General features: G+C 41.0%; 1 protein-coding gene across 4 annotated transcripts in view; it reads right to left on the bottom strand.

Moving 5' to 3' along the window:
- Arhgap21 (Rho GTPase activating protein 21) overlaps nt 1-23846 on the bottom strand; it is a 125743-nt gene that overhangs the window by 42750 nt on the left and 59147 nt on the right. For all 4 annotated transcript variants that reach the window (XM_028764821.1, XM_028764822.1, XM_028764820.1 and 1 more), the window contains exon 5: nt 1432-1524. In XM_028764821.1, the coding sequence (XP_028620654.1) occupies nt 1432-1524 (93 nt within the window). The remainder of the gene's footprint in view (nt 1-1431; nt 1525-23846) is intronic.

Below are 23846 nucleotides of genomic sequence, written 5' to 3'. Positions count from 1 at the left end.
GAGAGAGAGAGAAACACAACATTAAGAACTCCTGAAAGAACTCACTCTGAGTAACTGCGAAGTAACTCGCGAGACTACTACCTCCTATTTACTCTTGCTTTCCCGGTGCTCTGGAGCTCCACCCCCAGACCCAATACCAATAAGCCCTTATTTTTCAAAATATACTTGCATAATTTTTGATGTACCTGTTACAAAAGTAAATCTTCCTTTTAATACATCCAACTTCTCATGAAATATAGCAACCTTCTAAGACTTCTAGACACCGATGACCTTTAGCTGCAGTAGTAATGCCCTGGGTGAGCGCGACTTCTATCAACTAGAAAGACCCACAGAACTAGCATCGACTCCTCCACTGGCCCCATCATTCCGCTAACAAAAACTACTCACCAGGCTTCAAATGCTGACTATACACATTTCATCAGGATCGGTGGATTTTTTTTATCTACAGAATTTTTTTTTTTAAACAATGGTCTTCCACTCTACATATCTGGTTAATTGATTAGTGTACTATAAAACTTAAATACTTTTTTTTTTAAGGAAAAAAAACCCTTTATATCTACTAATTTACTCTTCATTTAAATGGAGGAAACTACCAGCTTACTCAGAAAAAGCACAAAAGACGGAGACATGAAAACCAGAAATGCCATCCTTCTTCTGTGCTTATCATATCAGCTCCAACTTATTTCCTCAAACTGGGACACCTGGAACGTGATAGGAGACGAATTCTAATACAACTCCACACACACCGTCCACGTGAATGATATTAAAGTACAATGAGAAAGATAATTATACTGCATCCTGGTAAATCTGAGTAGTGGTACTCACTACTTACCTGTAGTTGAAAATACACTTTACTCAATGTGGACTAAAGGAAGTTTTGTCAACTCCTATTTTAAATTGTTTTATGCATAAAAATGAGAAAAAATATTTTGATGTATTTGCCAATCTTTGATCTAAGTTAATTTTATTAAAATCACAAATCAAATTAACAGGATTTTATATCAGACACGTATTATTAAATCTACCGCAATAGAGCACCCCAGTGATGCCTGGAAAGGACTTGTAAGTTTACAGGAAACCCCGGCCACTCTATGCACTACCTGCCTGACCAGGCACTTCTAGACGTGGGAATCCAAAACCATCGCCATTTTACTTTATCAGAACATCTTTATCAGTTTATTAAACTTCAACTTTAAAGGGTAGGTTTTTTTTTTTTTAAGAGAGACTGCAAGTCCTTGTGTTAACTAAAAGGATCATACTTTATCAAGTTACATCGTTTTATCTGTTCAGCTATATCCACTGAGTTTCCAGAAAGATACAAGGTATCTCAGAAACAGTTACAATAGATGTGAAGAGAGAGAGGGAGGGCACACAGAAGGAGAGGAAAGGAAAAAATACAGAAACTGAGGAGACACTGAAGACACCCAGTACCTGTGCATAAGCCAGCCTCAAAGGCCGGCCCTCCTTCCTTCACTTGTTTAACAAATATGGTATCCATCGGCTCCAACCGGTTCCTTTGCTTTCCTGGGGGGGAGGGGGGGAGAGACCAAGGCATAGCTTTACTTTATAGTATCTTATTCAAACCCCCACATATAAAATGGCATTTAATTAAAATGAGGACAGAGATTTTAGTAACCACATCCCGAATCCGGATACTAATGTAAAACTTTGGGATTTTTATTAACTAAGCATTTGCTTGCTTCTTCCATAACAAGATGGCAACAACAATGACTATTCCATTCACTGAGCATAGTCTGTATTTTGAGGACTACATTATAAGGCAGACATATCTTACAGCTCCCAATTCCCACAGCTAATACATACAATGAGCACTAGAGCACAAGAGGACCGAAGTCTTGAAGGGATTAGCTAACACATGCTAAAGCTTGTTACACAGCAACTCCAGACTACTGCTTTCTAATACTGAGTTGTGCTAAATGTTGAAGTCATTCATTTCTTCTAAAAGCTGATGGGAAGAAAGATATAAATAAATGACAAGACAGTATAAAAATCAGCTAAAGAGGAATATGAAATGAGAATGCAATCAACCTGGATACAGTCAGAACTCCACAAGTTGTGGCCACAGACCCACCCGTATGGAGACCCACATAAGTCGCTTATGAAAAATCAGTGTTCTGGAGTCAAAACAGAAGTCTGATTTGTTAACAAGTTTCCCATGTGATTCTAATACTCATAGAATTTGAGAATAACAGGTTCCATGAGATGGATTCAGAGAAGAGAGTGGGCCAGCTGAGTAATAAACACCATGTAAAAATAAAAAAACAAAAACAAAAAACAAGCAACCTCCACCGCCCCCCCCCCCCCGGGGTGCAGGGTCCGGACCGGTGGCATCAGTATCACCTGGGAATGTGTTAGAACTCTGGATCCGTGGACTGGCTCCAGACTGAGGTTAGTGCCCAAACATGCACTATTTGTTGCATTCTCTGCAGTGAGAACACAAGTTGACTGCATTCTCACTGTCCCCACAACATTTCTAAAGCTACTTGTTAAATAGCAATGCTGGACAGGAGAGGGTGCATATATGAGGATCTTCCATGATTGCTGCATGAATCTGAATTCTATCGTGTGTACAAAGGAGGCTCAAAAGGCGTTTCTTAGTAACAAACCCTCTATCGGCCACTCCTGTTGTTTCCTAGCTCGGTGGATCTGAAAGGAGCCCTCCAAAGCTGTAGTTAATCACTCGGCTACCCGAGCTACCGTGGTATAGAACCAACTTTTTATGTTTCAGACCTCAGTAGGCATGGGCTCAAGTTCCTTTCTCACTTGAAATTTTGTTCTCATTTGTGTTCAAAGAAACTATTACTACAAAAATTGTGTTCTTATTTGCTTATTTATTTGCTGTATGTGTCTCCCGTGAAGCTAACAGGCAAGAAATTTATTCTTTTTCCAGATAGCCACAGTACCTAGAACAATGGCCAGCACAGGGCTGGCATCTAATATGGAATTATTGAATTGATTAATTGCTTTGTTTAACTCTTACAAGCTTTGGAGATAGGCACTGTGATCTGAAGATTGTCACATGACTGAGCAAAAATGGGTAATAGCCATCGGCAGAGAGAGTAGAGGTTTGTGGCCGGGTATGAATTCAAATGCTGCACTCTCACTAACTGACATTAATCCATTTGTCAAGCTTTACTGATAAAAGCCAACTTATAATTACAGTCATGAGCCACATAACAATACTTTGCCAGTGACAAACCATATAAAACAGTGGCTATTTCCATACAGCACTAGGCATGTAAAGGTCACAGTATCTATCCACATTTTTAGTTTTGTTTTTCCTGGTACTGCTGGGATGGGGACCTAGGGCTTGCATTTTAAGAGAGCGCTCAGCCATTGTTTTATATCCCCATCTATGACTGTGTAAATATACACTACAACACTAACTCAATGACAAAAATCAGTTAGAGACATCTTTTTATAATATATTGCCATTTTATGTGATACACAGCTGCAATTATAAGGGAAAAAAGTATATATCAATTTAAGTCATTCAACACTCAAACACTAAATTCTAATCAGACCAGATCCCTGTGTGGACAACCCAATATTTGTAACAGTTAGCATTAAAGGAAAACCACTTACGTTTTTGGCTAAAGATCTAAGGATTTGATATTTTGTTTTATTAAGACATTGCTTTCACAGGAAGCTTTATAGAATAAAAGACATTTGTTTTCTTAAATGACCTCTCGTCTGTGTCACTTAAAAATATAAAATAGTGGCTAGAGAGATGGCTCAGCAGTTAAGAGCACTGACTGCTCTCCCAGAGGACCCAGGTTCAATTCTCAGTATCCACAAGGTGGCTCATTACCATCTGTAAGTCGAGTTCCAGAGGATCCGACACATTCTTCTAGTCTCCTTAGGTACTAGGCACAGATGTAGTACACAGACATACGTGCTGGCAAATATTCATATTCATAAAATAATGAAACATTAAAATAAGTCAATACAAGAATTTGCTGCAAATATGTATCAAATGCAAATGACTATAAATGATATATTCTACAAAAGAATAAAAAGTTTGCTGAGTAGCAAGGTGATGACATCTAAAAATTCTGGGAGAAAAGTTCACTACACAAAGGAGAGATATCCAAAACAACTTCAAAGTCTACCAAGTAAACGGCTTCCGCAGTGGCTTCTCTTGTAAAGTCGGTCACTTTGCTACTGACAAGTTTGCATCACATGATGCCTGAACCCATGTGGAGGAGAGAGTAAGAAGAGCCCAGTCGAACCAGCGCAGGCAGCATCCTGGATGCTGAGAGTGGTTTTTGGGTTCTTTTTATTTGCCTTGATGGACTCACTCCTAAATTCTGTTAGGCTCTAATCTAATTCTTTTAAAAAGAAAACTGCTCTTCAACACCCCTTAAGTCTCAGGAGAAGTTTACTTTTCTTCAGTTTCTATACTCTTACTTTATATTCAGTTAAACATTTGGCTCATTGATTTTAACATTACACACAAACATAGAAGAAGGGGGAGGGAAAAAAGAAAGAGACAGAGATACAGACAGTCAGACAAAGAGAATCTGAAATTCTGTTTGAACTTGAGCTCAAATGTATCAAATTTCAAATGTGTATAAAGTCAGGGATGGTAGTACACACCCATAATTTAAACACTCTGGATGTGGAAGTATTAGGATCTTGAGTTTGAAGCCAGCCTAGCTACACAGCAAAGCTTGTCTCGAATGTATGTATGTATGTATGTATGTATGCATGTATGTATGTATGTATGTACGTACATTGAAGAGCTTGCTCAGTGGGTAAAGTGCTCTTTGCTGTGATGAAGGCCTGAGTTTGGATCTCTACCACCATGTAAAAAGGCAAGCATGCAGCACACTTATATATAACCAACCCCAGACAGGTAGATCTCCGTGGCTGGCCAGCCTAGCTGTAACCATGAGCTCCAGGTTCAATGTGGTGTCTGTCTCAAAACTCAAAGCTGGAAAGTGAGAGGATGACACCCTAAGCTGTCTGCATCTCTCCATGAATAAGCACAACCACATCCACATGTGCACAAATGTATAACACACACACCAAACAAAATTAAGAGAATAAGTAAATAAAATGTGTCATCTAATCTCACAGGCCATTAGTTCTTGTAGGTCAGTTTGTCCATATACAAAACAAAATCCCAATCCCGAGTTATAAGACTCCAACAGGGAGAATTCTCTCTCTGTGTCCAGACAGCTGCCCTGGTGACTCTTGGACAATCACTTCACGTCCTACCTTACTCCTCCATCTCCTGACGTTTTGAAAACACACGGAACGTGTTTTAAAGGTTAAGTATATTATTCAGGTATCCTTCCATTGACTTTCTCAAAAATACTTATTTGAGCATATCCATGTCTTTGTCTTTACAGAAAAAAATAAGCAAATGAAGAAAGCTGGCATGGGTGCCGAGGCTGATGTGACCACACTTGACTGAAACGGCCTGAGAAGCACATCTGAACTGACTCACAGCTCAGGAGCACATTTGAAATCAGAGAACAAGTAAACTTCATAATAATTCAATCACATTCACCTTAAGTAAGAAGAATTAGTAATATCCAGGTAGAGGGTGCCATCCAATAGCAGATCCACAGGAGTTTGATTTTGTGTCCATGATAATGGAGAATTTATGAAAAACCTTAGGCCCTACAGCCAGAACATATGGTTTAAAACCCCACCTTTATCACTTTCCAAACAGGCTGCCAAATTTTGTAATATTTGATACATGTTTTAACTAGTGATTATTAGTTATTGATATGAACATCAAATTAAATTGAACACTTTTACCTGGCAATTGTATCTTCCCGTGATTTTATGTAACTTCCTTAGGCATGCCAGTTTGCACATCTGCAGTGGGGTAACGATAGTAATCATGCCTACCTGACAAAGCTGTTGTGAGGATTAGCATAAGGTTATTTAATACATATGGCTTTGCTCATTTTATTGCAAATGAGGTTTGCACAGATCAAGATGGGCCATGTTAGAAGACATCAAACTTGTATCCCTGCAGAAAATCAGAAAATACTGGCTGAGAAAATAGCCATTAAACTCAACTGTCATATTAGAAGGAAGCTGAAGAGCACAGTCCAAAGGGAACAGAGGTGAAGGAGACGGGGCATAGAGGTATAAGCAAGGATGCCCCGATGGTGCTGCTGTCAACCTGACTCCCATCTCCAAGAGACTGGCAGCTTAGACTGAAGTACACATCTGCAGAGTCGAGATGATTTAAATCTATAACAAACTTCTTTGAAAAATGCTGTGATGATCTGTACATGCTTGGCTCAGGGAGTGGCACTGTTGGGAGGTGTGGCCTTGTTGGAATAGGTGTGTCTCTATGGGTGTGGGCTTAAGACCCTCACCCCAGCTCCCTAGAAGCCAGTCTTTCACTAGCAACTTTCAGAACTCTCAACTCCTCCTGCACCATGCCTGCCTGGATACTGCTATGGTCCTGCCTTGATGATAATGGACTGAACCTCTGAACCTGTAAGCCAGCCCCAATTAAATGTTGCCTTTTATAAGACTTGCCTTGGTCATAGCGTCTGTTCACAGAAGTAAAACCCTAACTAAGACAAACGTTAAAGTTAAAATCACCTGCAGCATTTAGATTACCTGAAAATTTTAAGTATAAAGTACACACGGCCAACAGATTATAAAGAAACAACCTTTGACCTATGCCAGTTATGAAGCAGACCCTGAAAGAGCTATAGAACAACATATCACTTCAGCCAGGAAATCCTACAGTTCCAGAACAAAGTAAATGTACCTATGGACAAACAGAAAACAACCTGTACTGTCTCATTTATACAAATACATATATACTTGTACACTTATGCTTGCATTGCCCCAGAAACACAGCAAACAAAAGGAAAAAAACCCTAAAACGATTCTGCATAGAAATAGAAAATGACCATCACAGCCAAGAGATATCCCACAGAACAAGAGAAAATATGGCAAATCATACACCTGAAAAAAAGCTGATAGAGATATTACTAAGGAACTACAAAAACTCAATAGCAAAAAAAGAAGGTCAACCCAATTAAAAATGGGCAACAGATATAAATAATACACTTTTAAGCAGACATGCAGCGTCAATATGGTGAAAAAATAATGTTCCACATTGCTAAATAGCAGAGAAACATAAATGAAAACCACGGTGAGCTGGAACCTCATCCCAGGAACGGTGGCTGCCATGAAGAAGTGACAAGTGATGCAAGGCCCAGGAAGGGAGCCCTGTCCCATGGGGACAGTGGAAAGTGACACAGCTGTCTCAGGATTTCTACCACCATGATAAAACAGAATGGCCAAGAGCTGCTGGGGGAGGAGGGATTTCAGCTCACAGTTCTCAGCCACACGTCTTATCACTGAGGAAAGCCAGGGCAGGAACTCAAGGCAAGAACCTGGATCCAGGAACTGGAGTAGAGGCCATGGAGGAGTGCTGCTGGCTGGCAGGCTCACTATGCCTTCCTCAGCTGCTTTCTTAAACCACTTGGGACCACCTGACCAAGGCTGTCACCATCCACAGTGGTTTAGGATCTCCCACATCAATCATTCATCAAGAAAGTGCCAGGCAGAATTGATGTTATAGAGAAATTTTCTCAATTAGCAGTCCCTCTTCAACACGATATAACTGATCTGAAGAGGGGCGCACATGCGCACAGGGGTTGGGGTGGGGGGGGGGTTGGGAATAGAAGTTAATTGAGGGGGTTGGGAATAGAAGTTAATTGAGGAAAGCAGGTGTGAGATGAATACAGAAGGAGGAGGGAGGCAGGTAAGATAACAGTAAGGATGTCAGACAACATCACAAGAAATCATACTATTACCTACCTAAATTATATACATATAGTTTAAATGAAATTATCCCATCTGGGCTGATAATGCTCTCCTCAGGAGCCATAAACTATTTAACAAAAATCCAAATACCAGGTATGAGAAACCCTCCTTTGAATTGTTGGTCAAGGTTGTCCAAAGAGTCCCAAAACATAGGCTACTGTCACTGCTGCTGGTTGCCTCCAAGAAGTGGAAGGTTAATACCCTATTGCTAAGACACTGTGCATTTCAGACACAGGACCCTGAAGATCTAAGCTGGACCTGACCTGAACATCTCCTCCCCAAGGACTAGCACTCTTGATACCAAAAGGTGTCACATAGGCTTCCAAGTGGGTGAAGGAAACAATAGTTCTCCCCTGTTATGTATGCCTGTGACCCAGAACAACCAGCATGACACAATAACCCTAAGGGTATAATGGTGGTATGCATACCTCGGCAGTAACCAACAGTTCTCTCTCTCTCTGAACTTAAGGCCAGCTGGACGAGACAGATCATGTCTGGTACTGACTAGTAAAGTCACAGATCTTAGGGAGAAGCTGTAACTGCCATTTTACTGAGTAGGCATAACCCTTAACTACATTTTAAATGTTTTTCCTTTACCCAGAGAAAAGGTAGTCTTCACCCTTCATCAGGGTAACTTTTCTTCTCAACAGATGGCGATCATTACAAAAAATACAGCTGATGAAAATGCAGAGCTGCGAGGCTCAGGTCCAGTGGATACATCTGCAAAACAACTCCTACACAGAAGGCTCAGGGATCACTGCCCAAGAAAGGCAGACCGAATGTAAGAGCCAGAGAACAGGAAGTCTGCCGTGAGATCATCAGAGACGCTGCACCTGTGAAGTCTCACTAATATGAATTCCTGACCATGAGCTGAACAAGGACAACACCAACAGACACACTAACAAGGAACGCGGGGTTGGGGTGGGGAGGGCGACTCGTGAGTCCTCAATCACAGACAAAGAATTACAGGCAACTAAGGAATACTGTGAGTGGGTGAGCCAGTTTTCCTCAATAAACACATGTCCAATTGGCTCTCCAGTGCCAAATGACCAGGCTTGAAAACATGCACATACAAGTCACACAGAACAGACCGAGCAGGTTGCAGTCATAGAGTTTTGAAGAAATACACTCATTCTCTCATTCATATTCATATTCTCATCTTCCCCCCCAACCCCTCGCACACACACACAAAACTTCAAAACAATAATTTCTTCTGCCAAAGAAAAAGAAGCCATGAATCTGAGGAGGAAGGGACATGGTTACATATGAGAGGATGAAGAAAAGAAAGGTAAGGGGGAAATGATGTAATTATATTATAATCTCAAAACACAAATTAAAAAATAAAAATATTTGTAAGGTTTAGTTTGTAAAAAAAAAAAATCTAAATTCCTTTTACGTACTCATTCTCTTCACATAGCTTTTAACTATAAAGAACAGTTAAGACTGGGGATCTGGAAAAGAGATCACTGGTTGTTCATTCAAGGAAACAGTGGAGACTGGAGATTCATCCTACTGAAATGAAGTCAATTTCTTTACTTGGTGGTTGTTGTTTTTTTTTTTTCCCCAAAACTAAGATCAATGCAAATAATGAATAACTGTTATACATATGAAAACAATAGATCACAGCAGATTATTGGTTAATAAGTAGTCATATGCATTGACCAAAAAAGGAGGGCAAGTCCTTCTTCACAAATGACTCTAGTGTATGTCAAATTGATGTAAAAATAACCAACACAGAAACCATTATGGAAAACAGAACAAAGCTTCCTCAAAAAAAAATTTCCCAACAAGTTCTAGCACCCCCTTGTTGGTTATCCTGCCGAAGGCAATGAAGTCGGGGGACGAAACCCTGTACTTCATGTTTACTGTGGCACTGGCTCTACTGTGTAGTTCAGGCTGCCCAGGAATGCACCCACAGGCTGACTCCTGTCTCAGACTCTCAAGAGCTGAGATTACAGGCATGCGTTACCACATTCAGCTATAAAAGTTATTTTAAGACACTAAGAGGAACATACTACCTAATGTCAAAAATATTTGTGTAGCAGGGTGGTGGTAGAGCAAGCCTTTAATCCCAGCACTCAGAGGCTGAGGCATATGGATCTCTGTGAGTCTGGGCCAGCCTGGTCTACATAGTTAGTTCCAGGGCAGCTGGGGCTGCACAGAGAAACCTTGTCCAGAAAACAAAAACAAAACCAAAAACCAACCAAACAAAAAGCATATATTATGTAATCAAAAATTAAAATACTATAGCTGATTGTTAGCCTCTTTTTTTTCCTTTTCTTCTTTTGTGGTATGACCAAAAACAACAAAGGGGGGGTGGAGGTAAATTATTAAATCAAGCTGTTCTCTATAGTCTACACGAGTATCATGGTTTGAATATGCCTGGCCCAGGGAGTGGCACTATTAGGAGATGTGGCCTTGTTGGAGAAGTATGTCACTGTGGGGTTGGCTCTGAGACCCTCCTTTTAGCCACATGGGAGCCAGTCTTCTTCTCTTTCCCTTCTAGACAAGATGTAGAGCTCTCAGCTCCTCCTGCATCATCCCTGCCTGGATGCTGCCATACTTTACACCATAATGATAATGGACTGAACCTCAGAACCTGTAAGCCGGCCTCAATTAAAGGTTCTCTTTTATAAGACTTGCCTGGGTCATGATGTCTGTTCACAGCAGGAAACCCTAACTAAGACAGTGCACTCAATTTCAGAATGCTAGCTCTACATTCAAGTTTTACCTCCCAATCTGTAGCTCTGACAACTTTAGGAGTTCCTAATCCCAAATTATAATAATCTCTGAATGGGATCCAAATGAGACCTGTCAAGCTTCAATCACAATTACATATACTATAAACAAACATATACTCTCTTTATGCAACCTGACCCTCAAGCAATGGAGTTAAAGTAAATCAGTTTAAAAACATAAAAAGTAGACCATGTTTGAAATTACTTATGTTAAACCTTTTCAAATCAAATACATTTAACTTTTAAAAACTTTTGCCATGGGAATGTTTCATACACTCAGAACCAGAGAGACTAACAGCACGAAGCTCCAGGAGAATAAAGAACCATGAAAATCACGTTTCATTTAAGCCACTGGCACCCATATAAAGCTTTTAAAGTTAAATCTCAGATGTCAGGTCATTCATAAATACTGTAAATACTTTGGCAGGCACAGCTGAAAGATTAAGAACTTTAATATTAACTTGCAGGCAAAAGCAAAATGCTCCACTGGGTATGGAGTACTCTGCACAATGGAGGTTCACATAGAAGCTGAGCACAAACCAATCTTTTATCTTCCTAAATATCTACCTAACACTAAGAACTGACACAGCTCCAAAGGCCGTAAGACAAATTCAGAAAGGTCTCACATGTGGAAATCACAAGACAGCCTCATGTTAAACTTATAAACAAGATAACCATTCCTGTGGATGTGCTTGGCTATATATTCAAATCCTGTGAGTTTACAGTGGATCTACTCATATACAAGTTCAAAATCTGTGAGTTTATAGTCGATCTTCTTGGCTATAGACTCAAATCCCCTAAGTTTACAGTGGACCTACTCAGTTATATATTAAAATCCTGTGGTTTTATAGAAAACATGCTGCATGGAAATCTTAAGCGCACAGAATGGTCCTGGCATAATGGATGCTCAGTAAGTACCTGCTGTCTACTTCAAAATGTCACCGTGGAAAATGCTAACAGTAAACAGCCTGAAGCACTTCTGAGGTTTGTCTCAAGAAAGGCAGGCAACAGAAGAGCAGTGTGTGCATACCACCACTAGGTGTCAGGCATGAATCAGTTTCAGAGCTATAGCTAGGCAGAAACACTGGGAGCACGTTACCTAACAAATTCTTCCCCCTAGTTCTCTTTGAATGAACAGTCCACGACTGCCTTTCAGAGAACCTGAAGTTCAGTAATGTTAGTTTTTTCCCTTATGTTTTAGGAGTTTCATAAATGATGTATATGTCTAGAGTCAGAGCCCTGCTGTTCTTGCTTTGAGAGGTTGCTAATTTCTCTGCCAACCCAGAGAACAACTTTCCATCTCTGAATTTATACACTGTTTAACCCCTTTACCAACAGCTTGTCAAGGCCGTCATATGTGTGCTTGTCCCTTCAAGACTACCAGCCTCCCTCAGAAATCTTCCTAAGACTGCCTGTGTACCCACATTTCAACAAAACTTACCAGCGGATTCAAGCTCCTTTCCCAGTACACAATTTGCCCGTCTAACTACAGAGAATGGCAAGCGCAGGCCAGCTCTGCCCTCAGTCTCAGCCTGTTAGTTTAGCTGAATGAATCGAAGTGACACAGTGAATTGCTCTCTAGTTAAGCGAGCTCCTGACAATGCTAGGGAAAGGCTCTTGCTGGATTTCAACTCCTGCTCCCTCAAGGTGGCTCTTCCAAACTTCTGGTAACTTGAAGCTGCTCTCCCCAGCTAAGGTCACACTGGATCTGTCCCATGTGCCTGCACTTCTAGCTTCCTTTGCTTTGTTTTGCTTTTGTTTTGTTTTAATGCCCTGTTTTCATTTTGAAGGTTTTTTCCCCCTGTTTCCTGTTTCAAGTAAGGATTCAGCATAGCCTTCTTGGGGCCTTCGTCCCCAGCTAGCATTCTCAAGTGCATACTCTATGCTATGGCCCTGAAGTCGGTCCCCTTCCTCCCCTCCGTGCAGCTGAGTAGTGTCTCTGCCTACTGCAGTCTTCACCATGGCTGTGCACACTCACTGATCAGTGACCTTCAGTCACTTGTGTTGCAGGGTTTCCTGGATGAACAAGCATCCCCAGGACAGGCGTACACACTCCTCCATGCCGCTGCTGTCCCTGGGCGTGCACTGATGCTGGAATGTTCCCACTCATGAATACACACCTGCTTTCCTCATCCCTCCATAAACTCTGCTGAGCTCTGTAACTTCAATAGTTTGCTACATGTCACAAAGTATCTTTTTGGACCCTGTCCTAATGGATCCCTACTACCAAATGAAAAGTTTTCACTGATACTTTACAATTACCACCTCTTCATTAACAAAGCACAAAATCTGGGTGTCCTACTTTTTTCTATTTATTCTGATTCTTCCTTCTCTGGCCATTATTAGTCATTATTATTTTCTTCCTTGGTCCTGCCTTTACCCCGTGTTTCATGTTTTCTGGACAGTTTCACTATGCCAGGACCTACTCTAGCGAATCGGCTGATATTCCTAAATGGCCCCTCCTCTCCCTAAGAACTCCAGAGCAGGTGCTCTAGTAGCATGGGAAAAGCAACTGGAGGACAGGCATATGCTTCTCTTCTAGCATTCTTTGGTTAACAGAGTTTTCATCTTTTCAATCTCTCAACCTAGAAAATCTAAGCATGACTCTCCATGCTCCAGTAACCCACAAGTAATAACACAAAACTCACCCTCCACACCCATTCTTCTCCAAAGTCTAGGCAAAGGTTCCTCGCAAACACCTCAGAGATGTCTTCTGAGACGGTGCCTTCCCAGTGTTTCATCTGCCCATTGACTGTCTAACAAACATCCTACAAACCGAGCCCTCCCTGGCAGGAAAATGATTTCTTTTGCCACAATCCTGTAACAACCGTAAATACTTTTATTTCTGTGCTTTAAACATTATTTTATATTTCCATCTTCCAGTGTTTTGTGTGTGAATTTGTGGGTCTGTATGATTCTAATAAATGTACAGCAGAAACTATTTTAAGTTTAAAGGAACAAAATCCTCGCCCTCCACTTCACCGGAGAGTGGGAAGGTGGCGGTATAGACACTAGTGTGAGGTGACATCGTGGACAACGCCACAGAGCGAGAAGCAAAGGGGCCCTGGCAGGCAGGCTGTTTTCATTAACCGGTTGAGGAAGCGCACTGCATCAGGTGACGTTTTTCAACGTTCTGAAGGAAGTGAGGTTAGAGGCCGCATCGCTTCCTTCCACGCAATCAGCCTAGTGTCTGGCTCATGGTACAGACTGGACAGATATTTGCTAAGTGAATGAACAAGCAAAAAATGTTTTTCTTAATGTCCTCACACTTAGCTACAATATTTCTCTTCTGTTTTTATGCCAAAGATGAGAAGTTATCTGCTAAACACCAAAAGCAGGGGCTGTAATTCTCACAACGAACTCTGATTAAGTTAGGAGTCATATACTTTCTATGTAGGCTAGTTGGAAAGCAATGAGAAACGAGATCGGGCTATCCAGCAGGGTGGTGTCTGTGACCCAGGTTGTGAGTTATGTAGCAGCTAGGAAAAGCCAGCTTAAAACCACCTAATTATAGGGCTGCCTGGGGCAACACTGCTGAGCGGGCCAGAGCAGAGAGCATGCTTTGGAGACTGCTCAAACCCCACCGTGAATCTCTCTCTAGTTCTTTTACAGTTACTTATTATCTCTGCCAACGACCTCCAGTTAGTTCTCTCTGGAGTGATCTTTCATATTAAAATACTTTATAATAAAGTGTTTAGAACACTTAAAAAGATTTTGAAATCACATCTAGTTTCTTGACTGCCAAGTTAACTTCACGTATTATGTTTTCAAGTCTTAAAGTCTACTCTTTAAAAGTGGATTTCTGACATCTGCTTTAATCCAGCTCAATTCCTTTCATTATAGATTACCATTCACTGTTTTTAAGTAGTATCGAGATTCTCTTTTAAACTTTTAACCACCAGTTTATTTTAAAATGTGTCTAAATTTCTATTTAAGCCCAAGACTGTCCTATTTTTGTTATTTTCATATATACTTTCTTAGTTATTTGAAACATGGTTTTTAAATCACTAGGTACCACTAACCCTGAGTTACAGGGGCTGTGGGGAGTAAGAGAGGAGACACAGAACAGTCACTTAAGAACAAACCATGGTGGTCACTACAACAGGTGTCAGTGTCCTCCCCTTTACCCAACAAGCACTGTGCACATACGCACATACCCTACTATGTACTGGGTACCTACCTACTGAAAACACAGCCATATAAGCCATTTCCTACCCTTCATAAGCTTTGCTCTGGGAAGAATTCATAGAAATTGTTTCAAAAACATACTGATTAGCTAAATGGGTGGATTTGTACTCAGTGCCTGACTTGGGAGGCTGAAGCAGGAGAATCACTTGAGCCCAGGGGTCCAAGAGCAGTCAAGTCAACATAAAGAAATCCTGATTCTACAAAAAGAGAGAGAGAGAAGGGAAGAGAGGGAAGGAAGGAAAGAGCACAGAGAGAGTGTGGAGGGGAAGTCCATACTGAGCAACTAGGTATATGACTTTGGTTATTGGTTACTAATAACCAATTCTGTATTTTATTTCCTTATTTACCAGTAGCAAACTTACACTAGTGCCACAGGAAAGTCAAGAGGCAAGAATTCTCGCCTAACTTACTACAGACATGATCAACAGGCTGTTTGTTGCTGGGAGTAGGGATTTCCACACTGTTGTTAATGAACATATCTTTAATCTTTCACTAACTGTGAAACATTTCCTACAAAATAATCCTTCAAACATTGAAACTGCCTACCACTTTTCCATTAACTTCTTTATTTCAAGCAAAAATATGAAAGTCTAGTCATTAAGAAATGAAAATATTGAATTGCAGCCCTCCAGGGAATACACAGACAGCAGTGAGGCGTGAGGAGAAAGCACTGTCCACAGTCTCAAGGAGCTCCGCCCACTCAACACCAGAGCCCCCAGCTACACTCACTGTCCGGAAATGGCTGAGCACGGAAGGTACAGAGAAAGCCTTACGGCATGCACGTATGTGCACGTGTGCACGTGTGTCTGTGTTTACCTTCAGCAAAGGAATAACCAAATTATGATGTCTTACTAGCAACAGCAGAAGCCAAGTAAGAGGAGAGTTTTATCTCCAAGATTAGTGAAGAATTTACAAAGCAGAAGTGGGGGCAAAACAAGGGCATTTCATTAAATGAAACCTGAACTCCAACCTAGCACAACAATGATATACAGGCTGTAGGGAGAGAAGGAGTGTTTCCAACCTAACTACTAAAACAATGGACATATGTTACTTATCAAATAGAAAGCATGAAGGAGAAATGGCTTTCTTCATCTCAAAAAGTAAACTTTTAAGACTGTCTCCATCAACAGACTCTTATAACAAAGATTAAACAAGGGGCTGGAGAAATGGCTCAGTGATTAAGAGCACTGGCTGTTCTCTAGAGTGTGACAGAGGTTCGATTCCCAGCACCTAAATAGCAGCTCACAGCCATCTGTAACTCTAGTTCTAGGGCAGTGGTTCTCAACCTGTGTATCTAGAGCCCTTTGAGTGTCTAAAGACCCTTTCATAGGGGTCACATATCAGATATCCTGCCTATCAAATACTTACATTACAATTCATAACAGTAGCAAAGTTACAATTATGAAGTGGTAACAAAAATAATTTTATGGTTAGGGTCACCAGAACACGAGAAACTGTATTAAAGGGTCACAGCATTAGGAAGGTTGAGGACCATTGTTCTAATGCCCTATTCTGGCCACTGAGGCTACCAAGACTGAAAGTGGTAAACATACATGCAAGCAAAACACTCATACACATGTTACAAATAAAAATAAATTTAAAGGAGATTAAACAACAACAACAATAAAAATCAAATTTTTCGTTAGCTATAAATAAGCAAAAGTTTCTAAATATGTAAAGTAAAAGCTGGCTTCATGGTCAACTCCTACTCACGACAACCACAGGAAAGCTAGACAAGGTAAAGGAGCCTACCGGTCTCCAAAGGCTGGGAAGACAAGCAAGGTGTTCAGGGTTGGCCAACAAAGCAGGCCGATGGGCATCAGGGAGGCACTGTGCCAGACATCCCTCTGAGAACCTTCTGCAGATAGCAGCTCGCCAGCAATCAGCCCAGTGCCATGTCCTGCTAAGACGGTATGTCCCCACTGCTCTTGAAGAAGCCTGCTCCCTCAACTCCTCCACCGCTTTATGACCTAGCTGAGGAAGTCTTCCTTGAATCCAGACTGAAGGGTGAGGCTTTTCCTGACAAATCTTTCCTTCACGTTTTCCCTTAGGTCCAGATCCATATCACTGTCCTTCCCCAGTCCTACTCAGTATTTATCCACTACGATCATTCCCCTGCTAACTCTCTGCATGAGTCACCCATCCCCTCTCGCTTAGCTCTGTCTGCAGATGACAATACACAGTCACTGAGCTGAGAAGTGGAAATCTTCAAATAGAAGACCGAACCAGGCTGATGATGAGCACAACAGTACAAACAAGTTTTGTTCAGTTACAAAGCTGGTTTGACATCTAAAAATCCAATCAATATATATTCACTACATCAAAAGATGAACAAAAAAAAAAACCAAAGGGGGGCTGAAGAGATGGCTCAGTGGTTAAGGGCACTGATTGCTCTTCCAGAGGTCCTGAGTTCAATTCCCAGCAACCACATGGTGGCTCACAACCATCTGTAATGGGATCTGATGCCCTCTTCTGGTGTGTCTGATCACAGCAACTGTGTATTCACATTAATAAATTAAATAAATCTTTTAAAAAAAAAAACAAAAACAAACAAATAAAAAAAACCAAAGGGTTATTCCAATAGATGCACACCACACATCTGAGACATACACTATACAAGATTCAACAAGGCAAGGATTTTTTTTGTTTTGTTTTAATGTTTTTCTCTGTTTGTATGCTTTGCTTTTTGAGACAGGGTTTCTCTGTGTATCCCTGGGTGTCCTGGAACTCACTATGTAGTCCAAGAAGGAACTCTAGCCATCTCAAGCACGGCAAAATGGCTCTGGCAGGCCCTGCCCTTCTCCCCAGTTCCCTTTTCCTTACTAAAAACTACTAGATTACACTCCTGAAGCTAGCCCCCAAGGTCTATTCCCTTATTTGGCCACTTCCTCCTCCTGAGGCTCACTACCAAGGTCCAGCTAACAAAGTACTGAAGTCCAGCAATCAAAAGCCCCCTTTGGCTCACCTAATTAACATGCCCAATTAAAATCAAACACCTCATCCTAGCATGGGGTTTCCCCTTTTACCTTTACAAACCACCATATTTATATGTGTCACACCTGTCTTCTCTCTATCCAGAGACAGTCCTTTGTCCCCACCCCCACCTGGGGACAAATACCTCTTCCCCTTCTCCTTTGTTCCCTATAGTCTGTCTCCTGCTCTCTCTCTTATTCCCAGTGCTCAGTCCATATAGGCCAATAAATCTCTGTGCTGAGAAAGTGGCATTGAGAATCCTGAGCAGATACTGATCCCTTACTGTCAAGAGACTGTAATTCGGCGACACCTGTCTCTGCCTCTGCACCCTGAAAGCAAGTACTTTTAAACATTTTTCAACATTTAAATTTTGTAACACATACACAATAAAAATTCTGGCAACTAAAAACCCAATTCTAAAGCTTTTATGATTCTGCATAATGAACAAAAATTGTCAGGATTTTCTTTTTCCTTTTCTTTTCGTGGGTTTAATCTGGAGCCTCACGCATGCTAGATTCGTGACAAAGCACTGTTATACCTCAGTCCAGGTAAGGCATCTTGAGCAAATGAAGAATACACTACAGAAGAACCACCTGGCAAAGCACAGCAATCAAAAGCAGTGTTGTGTGTTGACAAATAAAGTGACCGATGGGCTGGGCATGGTGTCGGTCTTTAATCCCAGCACTCAGGAGGCAGAGGCAGGCAGATCTCTGGAGTTTGAGGCCAGCCTAGTCTACATAGTGGGTGCCAGGATAATCAGGGATACACAGAGAAACCTTGTCTGAAAAAACAAACAACAATACAAATGAGCAACTGTAAAAATATAAAAAATCATTCTTGGTTTGGAAAGCATTACATAGCTTCCACAAGCCAACTCTAGGACAGAGCAAAGTTTTAGTAGGGACCAACTCGAGAGACACCACAAGAGAGCCGGTTTCTGCTACACAGTAACTGGAAAGGCATAGATTTTACACTAAGAACCATGGAAACCAAAATGAATATCACAACAAAAAAACTCATCTTGGTTTCAAACCACAGGCCCAAATAATGATGATGGGCCAACAGCAGCTTTGGCTGTGACTGATAAATCAAAAACTCATCTTCACGATGCACAGTGCGGCACCTTCATGGACAAAGAGCACAGCAAAATTCTTAGAGAGAATTCAAAGTGTTAACAACAAAGTATCACTCACTCAGACTGTATTAAAGTAAGAACCTTATCAGAGTAAGAATTTGAAGGCAAGGTCAATGGGCACCCACTATACTTCTCTGGCCACCAAACTCTCCATTAGGAATACTCAAATATGCCTACGAGTATACAATTAAAATGGACTCGTAATCAACTCTGTCTTGTGGAAAATATAAATTAAAACTATAACCCAAACTACTGCCCACACCAACTACAGTGACCAAAATTTGAAAACAGATTAACACGAAGCAGAGCTACTGGATGCTTGTGTCTGCTAGTGTGTAAGCCGGGACAACAGAGTGCTTGTGTCTGCCAGTGTGTAAGCCGGTACAACAGAATGCTTGTGTCTGCTAGCGTGTAAGCACAACTGCACTGGGAACCAGCAGTACCCTGTGTGTGCCATGACTCAGGAGCAACACTCCTACATAAGCATTGCCTTTGGATTCAACGCAGGTAAAAGAAGGTTCACAGATGTGTTGTCCAAAACAGTCCAACACTACTGTCTATAAACAGTGGAGTAGCCGGGCGGTGGTGGCGCACGCCTTTAATCCCAGCACTTGGGAGGCAGAGATAGGTGGATTTCTGAGTTTGAGGCCAGCCTGGTCTACAGAGTGAGTTCCAGGACAGCCAGGGCTGCACAAAGAAACCCTGTCTCGAAAAACCAAAAACCAAAAACCAAAAAAAAAAAAAAGAAAGAAAGAAAACCAGTGGAGTGAACTAATCGAATATTCTTCATATTCTTCACATCATCTATTGAGATATAACTGTAACTTACAACTAAGATAAAATACTTTAAGTGCAAGGTTCAATTAGCTTAACAAATGTATATTCCTAGATAAGTATCGGCATAACCTGAATATAGTGTTCCCTCTGGCTGAGGACACTGCTCCATCTAGGGGACTTGCCAAATGCAAAACTATGGTTTCCATAAGCAGCACTGAAAACAGTCTTTGTTTCCTTCCCAGTCAACTCAAACTGTCTTTCCTACAAGTCTGTATTAGTAGAATCAGATGGTGTATACTCTTTTACACTTAGCTTTTTTAAAACTCACGAAAATGCCTTTAAGAAAACCATGGGTAGTAAGAAGTAGATAAACTCAATACTACTCAAACCATTTGTTCACCAGCTACACCATCAGAAGACTGAAGTGATGACAGCATGGCCAGGAAGAGAATCGAACTTTCTGGTTTTAACCCCTCCTGCAAAAAAGGAGGAAAAAACAAGAAAAATCTCAAACATGGGAAGAGCCTACAAAATGAGAAGGAGGAACTGGAAACCATGCACTGAGAGTGTAAAAATCACACATAAAGAACTACTACCACCGAAGAACAAAACACAAACCTCATTTTAAAAATAGGCAGCAAGGACAGAGAGATGGCTCAGTGGTTAAGAGCACTGGCTGCTTCTCCAAAGAACATGGGTTTGTTTCCAAGTACTCACATGGAGGCTCACAGCCATCTGTAACTGCAGTTCCACCCTGTTCTGACTTCCTCAAGTACCAGGCACAAACACGGTACACAGACTTACATGCAGGCAAAACACCCTTCTATATACAATAACAAAAGAATAATTTTAAAATAAATCGAAAAATGGACAATGGACATTAACAGTTATTTCTCCAAGTAAGTTACGCAAGTGGCCAATAAGCACACTAAAGGATGTCTAGAAGCATCAATCAGTTAAAGAAATGCACAACAAAACCACAATGAGATGCCACTTGGCACCCATTAGGTAGGCTCTAATACAAAAACAGAGAGTAATACTTATTGGGGAGAATACAGAGACATGAAGGCCCTCCCGCATTGCACTGGAGAAAACAGTGTGGCCCAGCACTAAGTCTTCATCCCAGCCAACTGAAACACAGACTCAAATATCTGTACATATACATTCATAGAATCCCAACCATATCAGCCATAAGAAATAAACAGTTCAAATGTCCATTAATGGCTTAATGGATAAGCAAACAGGTGTGTATAGGTGTGTGTGTGTGTAGATACACACATGAAATACTTCAGCCATAGAAAGTTAAATGACAAACGGAATTCAGATTTCAAAAATATAACCAAACGAAAAGCAAATTTAGACATTAAGGCAGTAAATATTCCTTGCTCTTAAGCAGAGGCTCAGCAAATAAACCAGTAACATGCTGGACTGTAAGGACAATGAAAATAAAAGAACACATTTATGCCACTCTGCACAAGCCAAAACTGCACCTGAAGCTCAATGAACAACCCATTAATAGTGTAAAAATTCAAGAGAATATACCCTCTTTCTTCAAACTTTCAAGAGTGGATTCCATGAGTTAAGCTCTGAGATGCCATAGCTACGGCCAGAATCTGGCAATACTACCTCTTGCTAGTTAATTACTTAAATGCCATGTTCCAACTACATCACCTGAAACTAGAGACAATAACTGTATCCCTGGAAAGCTGTGCTGAGGAGTAAGGACCTAAGCCCCAAACGGTGTTGTCACCACCAATCATGACCTACTATCTCTACTTCCTAAAATATGTTCAAGACTAAGACACCTATGGTTGTTCCACTAAGCAGCACCAAAAATTAACAGAAAATATGCAATTAATTAATACCTATCTGGTTAAACTAATTAAAAACAATCCAGTTTACTACACATCTTACAGGATTCAGCTAAGGGCTCCACAGAGCCCAGTCAGAATAGCTGCATTTGAAAAGCAGTGTAAATATGCTCCTGACCCTCTACCACCAAATATCTGGCTATTACTGACCTGCCCAGAAAAACTACTTGCAATAAAATTGCAAGAATGTGATTTTCAGAAATTAATGGAAATAAACCATAAGTAGATTCAATTTTCTCAGCTTTGTAAACATTTTTTAATTACTAAAAATGCATTTCACTGAAGCACACTCATTCTCTAAACACAGTGACTAAGATACATCTGCACTGGTCCAACTTAACTCCTTTCTGGTGAATTTAGAAGCACCAAGAGAGAGAAGGCAGAAAGAAAGCATGGTGAAGGCTGGACCTCATATAGAGGTAAGCTCATGAACACGGAGTCTCACTAAAATTTCCTGGATGCAGCAGCCCTAAGTCCAAGCACTTCGGCTATGGAGGCTCACAGTCTACAGTGCTGTCTGTCGCTATGTCACTCTAGCGCAGCTAGTGTCAGAGAACCCTTCCTGCATCTGGCCTGTCCTGGTCTTACCACTGTTGGAACACAGAGGTGTGCAGTCAGAAGTAACAGAATCACAAAGGTCACAACTGAGACAGTTTACACAACTCCCAGGTTCCCCTGGCCACATGCTAGAACACTGGAAAAATCAATGGAACTAAGGAGGGAACCAACAGCAGTCGCCAGCTGTGTGCTCGTGATTGTGAGTGTTTACTCTAGAATTTTAAAGGGTGTCAACATGGTATCAACTGTCCAAAACAGCTGCTTTCTCCAAAATATCCAGCTTTTTATGGTCTTTTCTTATATTGCATCACCGTACAGAAAACTAAAATACGTAAAATAAATTCATAAAACACAAAAAATAGGCAGGCAGTGGTGGCACACGCCTTTCCTCCCAGCACTTGGGAGGCAGAGACAGGTGGATTTCTGAGTTTGAGCCCAGCCTGGTCTCAGAGTGAGTTCCAGGACAGCCAGGGCTACATAGAGAAACCCTGTCTCGGGGGAAAAAAAAACAACAACCCAACTACTAAAAATACAAATATAAAAGCTGGGGATGTTTAGTTATTAGAAAATTACATGCCAAAAGAGATTTCACTAAATATCCACAAGGAAAAATATCAGTCAAAAACTTTAATTGCTTTAGCAAATGTTGGCATTACAGTAGGGTCTCTGCAGCGTTATAATACAGTTTGGCAGTCATCTTCTCTCCAGTGATGCTACATTTCTATTCTGACCACAACACTGGAGGCTGGGATTCTATTACACTAAACAAAGCTCACATGGAAGAGTTTCATAGTCTCAACAGACTCAAAAATACATTTTGAATGGAAACAAGACTAGAATAAAAATCATAACATGCTACTGAATTAAAACAGTAAATAAACCACAATATGTCTCTGATGAGGGTGTGCTCGAGAAACTCATCTATAAATAGTTGTTCAGGAGCAGGAAGGTTTTGATACAAAACATGATCAAATGGACAACTAGCTTAGCTAAAATAATATTACTAGGCTTAGGCTAAAAGGGCTTTGTGGAGCTGCCTGTGACCACACTATGAAACATACAAGCCCAGCCCACTAAAAATATAATCAGGCAGGCAGGGCACTTGGGAACTCCTCACGTTCAGGGGACTTTAGGTCTACAGCAAAGCAGCTATTCAGAATGTCATAGTAAAGTCTGCTTCTAGAAAGCATTTAGGACTCCCTCACTTTAATAAGGTGGAAAAAAAATCTTTTTTTTATCACAAATGTGAAACAAGCTTCTTAGGTGTTCACAAATGTGAAACAAGCTTCTTTGATTCTAACCTTTTCCACGTGGGCTTCACAGGGTCAATTCCAAAACACACTATAGATTTACCTAATAATTTGTCCTAAATGCTAAAACATTCTTTTAAAGGTGGAAATACTTTTGAAACAAAATTGAAGAAATGAGGAAGAATACTTAAAAGTCAACAGACATAAGATTAAAAAAAAAAACCTATGAACCTAGAGAGTACCAAACATAACTGATCTGAATGTCCAGCTCGTCCACTCGGTAGTCATGTGATCTGAATGAGTTATTTTAGCTGCTTTATCTACAAGAGAGGGCTATTACCTCATCCTCAGGGTGAACAGATCCCTAACACTCTCTCATGTCTGGTCTGGATTAATGTCAAGTGCAAGCTACTGCTGAATCTCCCCTCCCCAACTGAGTGTGTGTCCCCCGTGTAACAGAACAACTTCTTCAGGTGCTCTCAGAGCTTCCCACAGTCCTCTGCAGGACAAAAGGTCCATA

This window comes from Grammomys surdaster, unplaced genomic scaffold (assembly GCF_004785775.1).
Source record: "Grammomys surdaster isolate TR1022 unplaced genomic scaffold, NIH_TR_1.0 146, whole genome shotgun sequence".
In the NCBI taxonomy this organism is placed as follows: domain Eukaryota; kingdom Metazoa; phylum Chordata; class Mammalia; order Rodentia; family Muridae; genus Grammomys; species Grammomys surdaster.
Note: the sequence above shows the minus strand (reverse complement) of the source record. Positions and strands in the feature narration are given on the sequence as shown.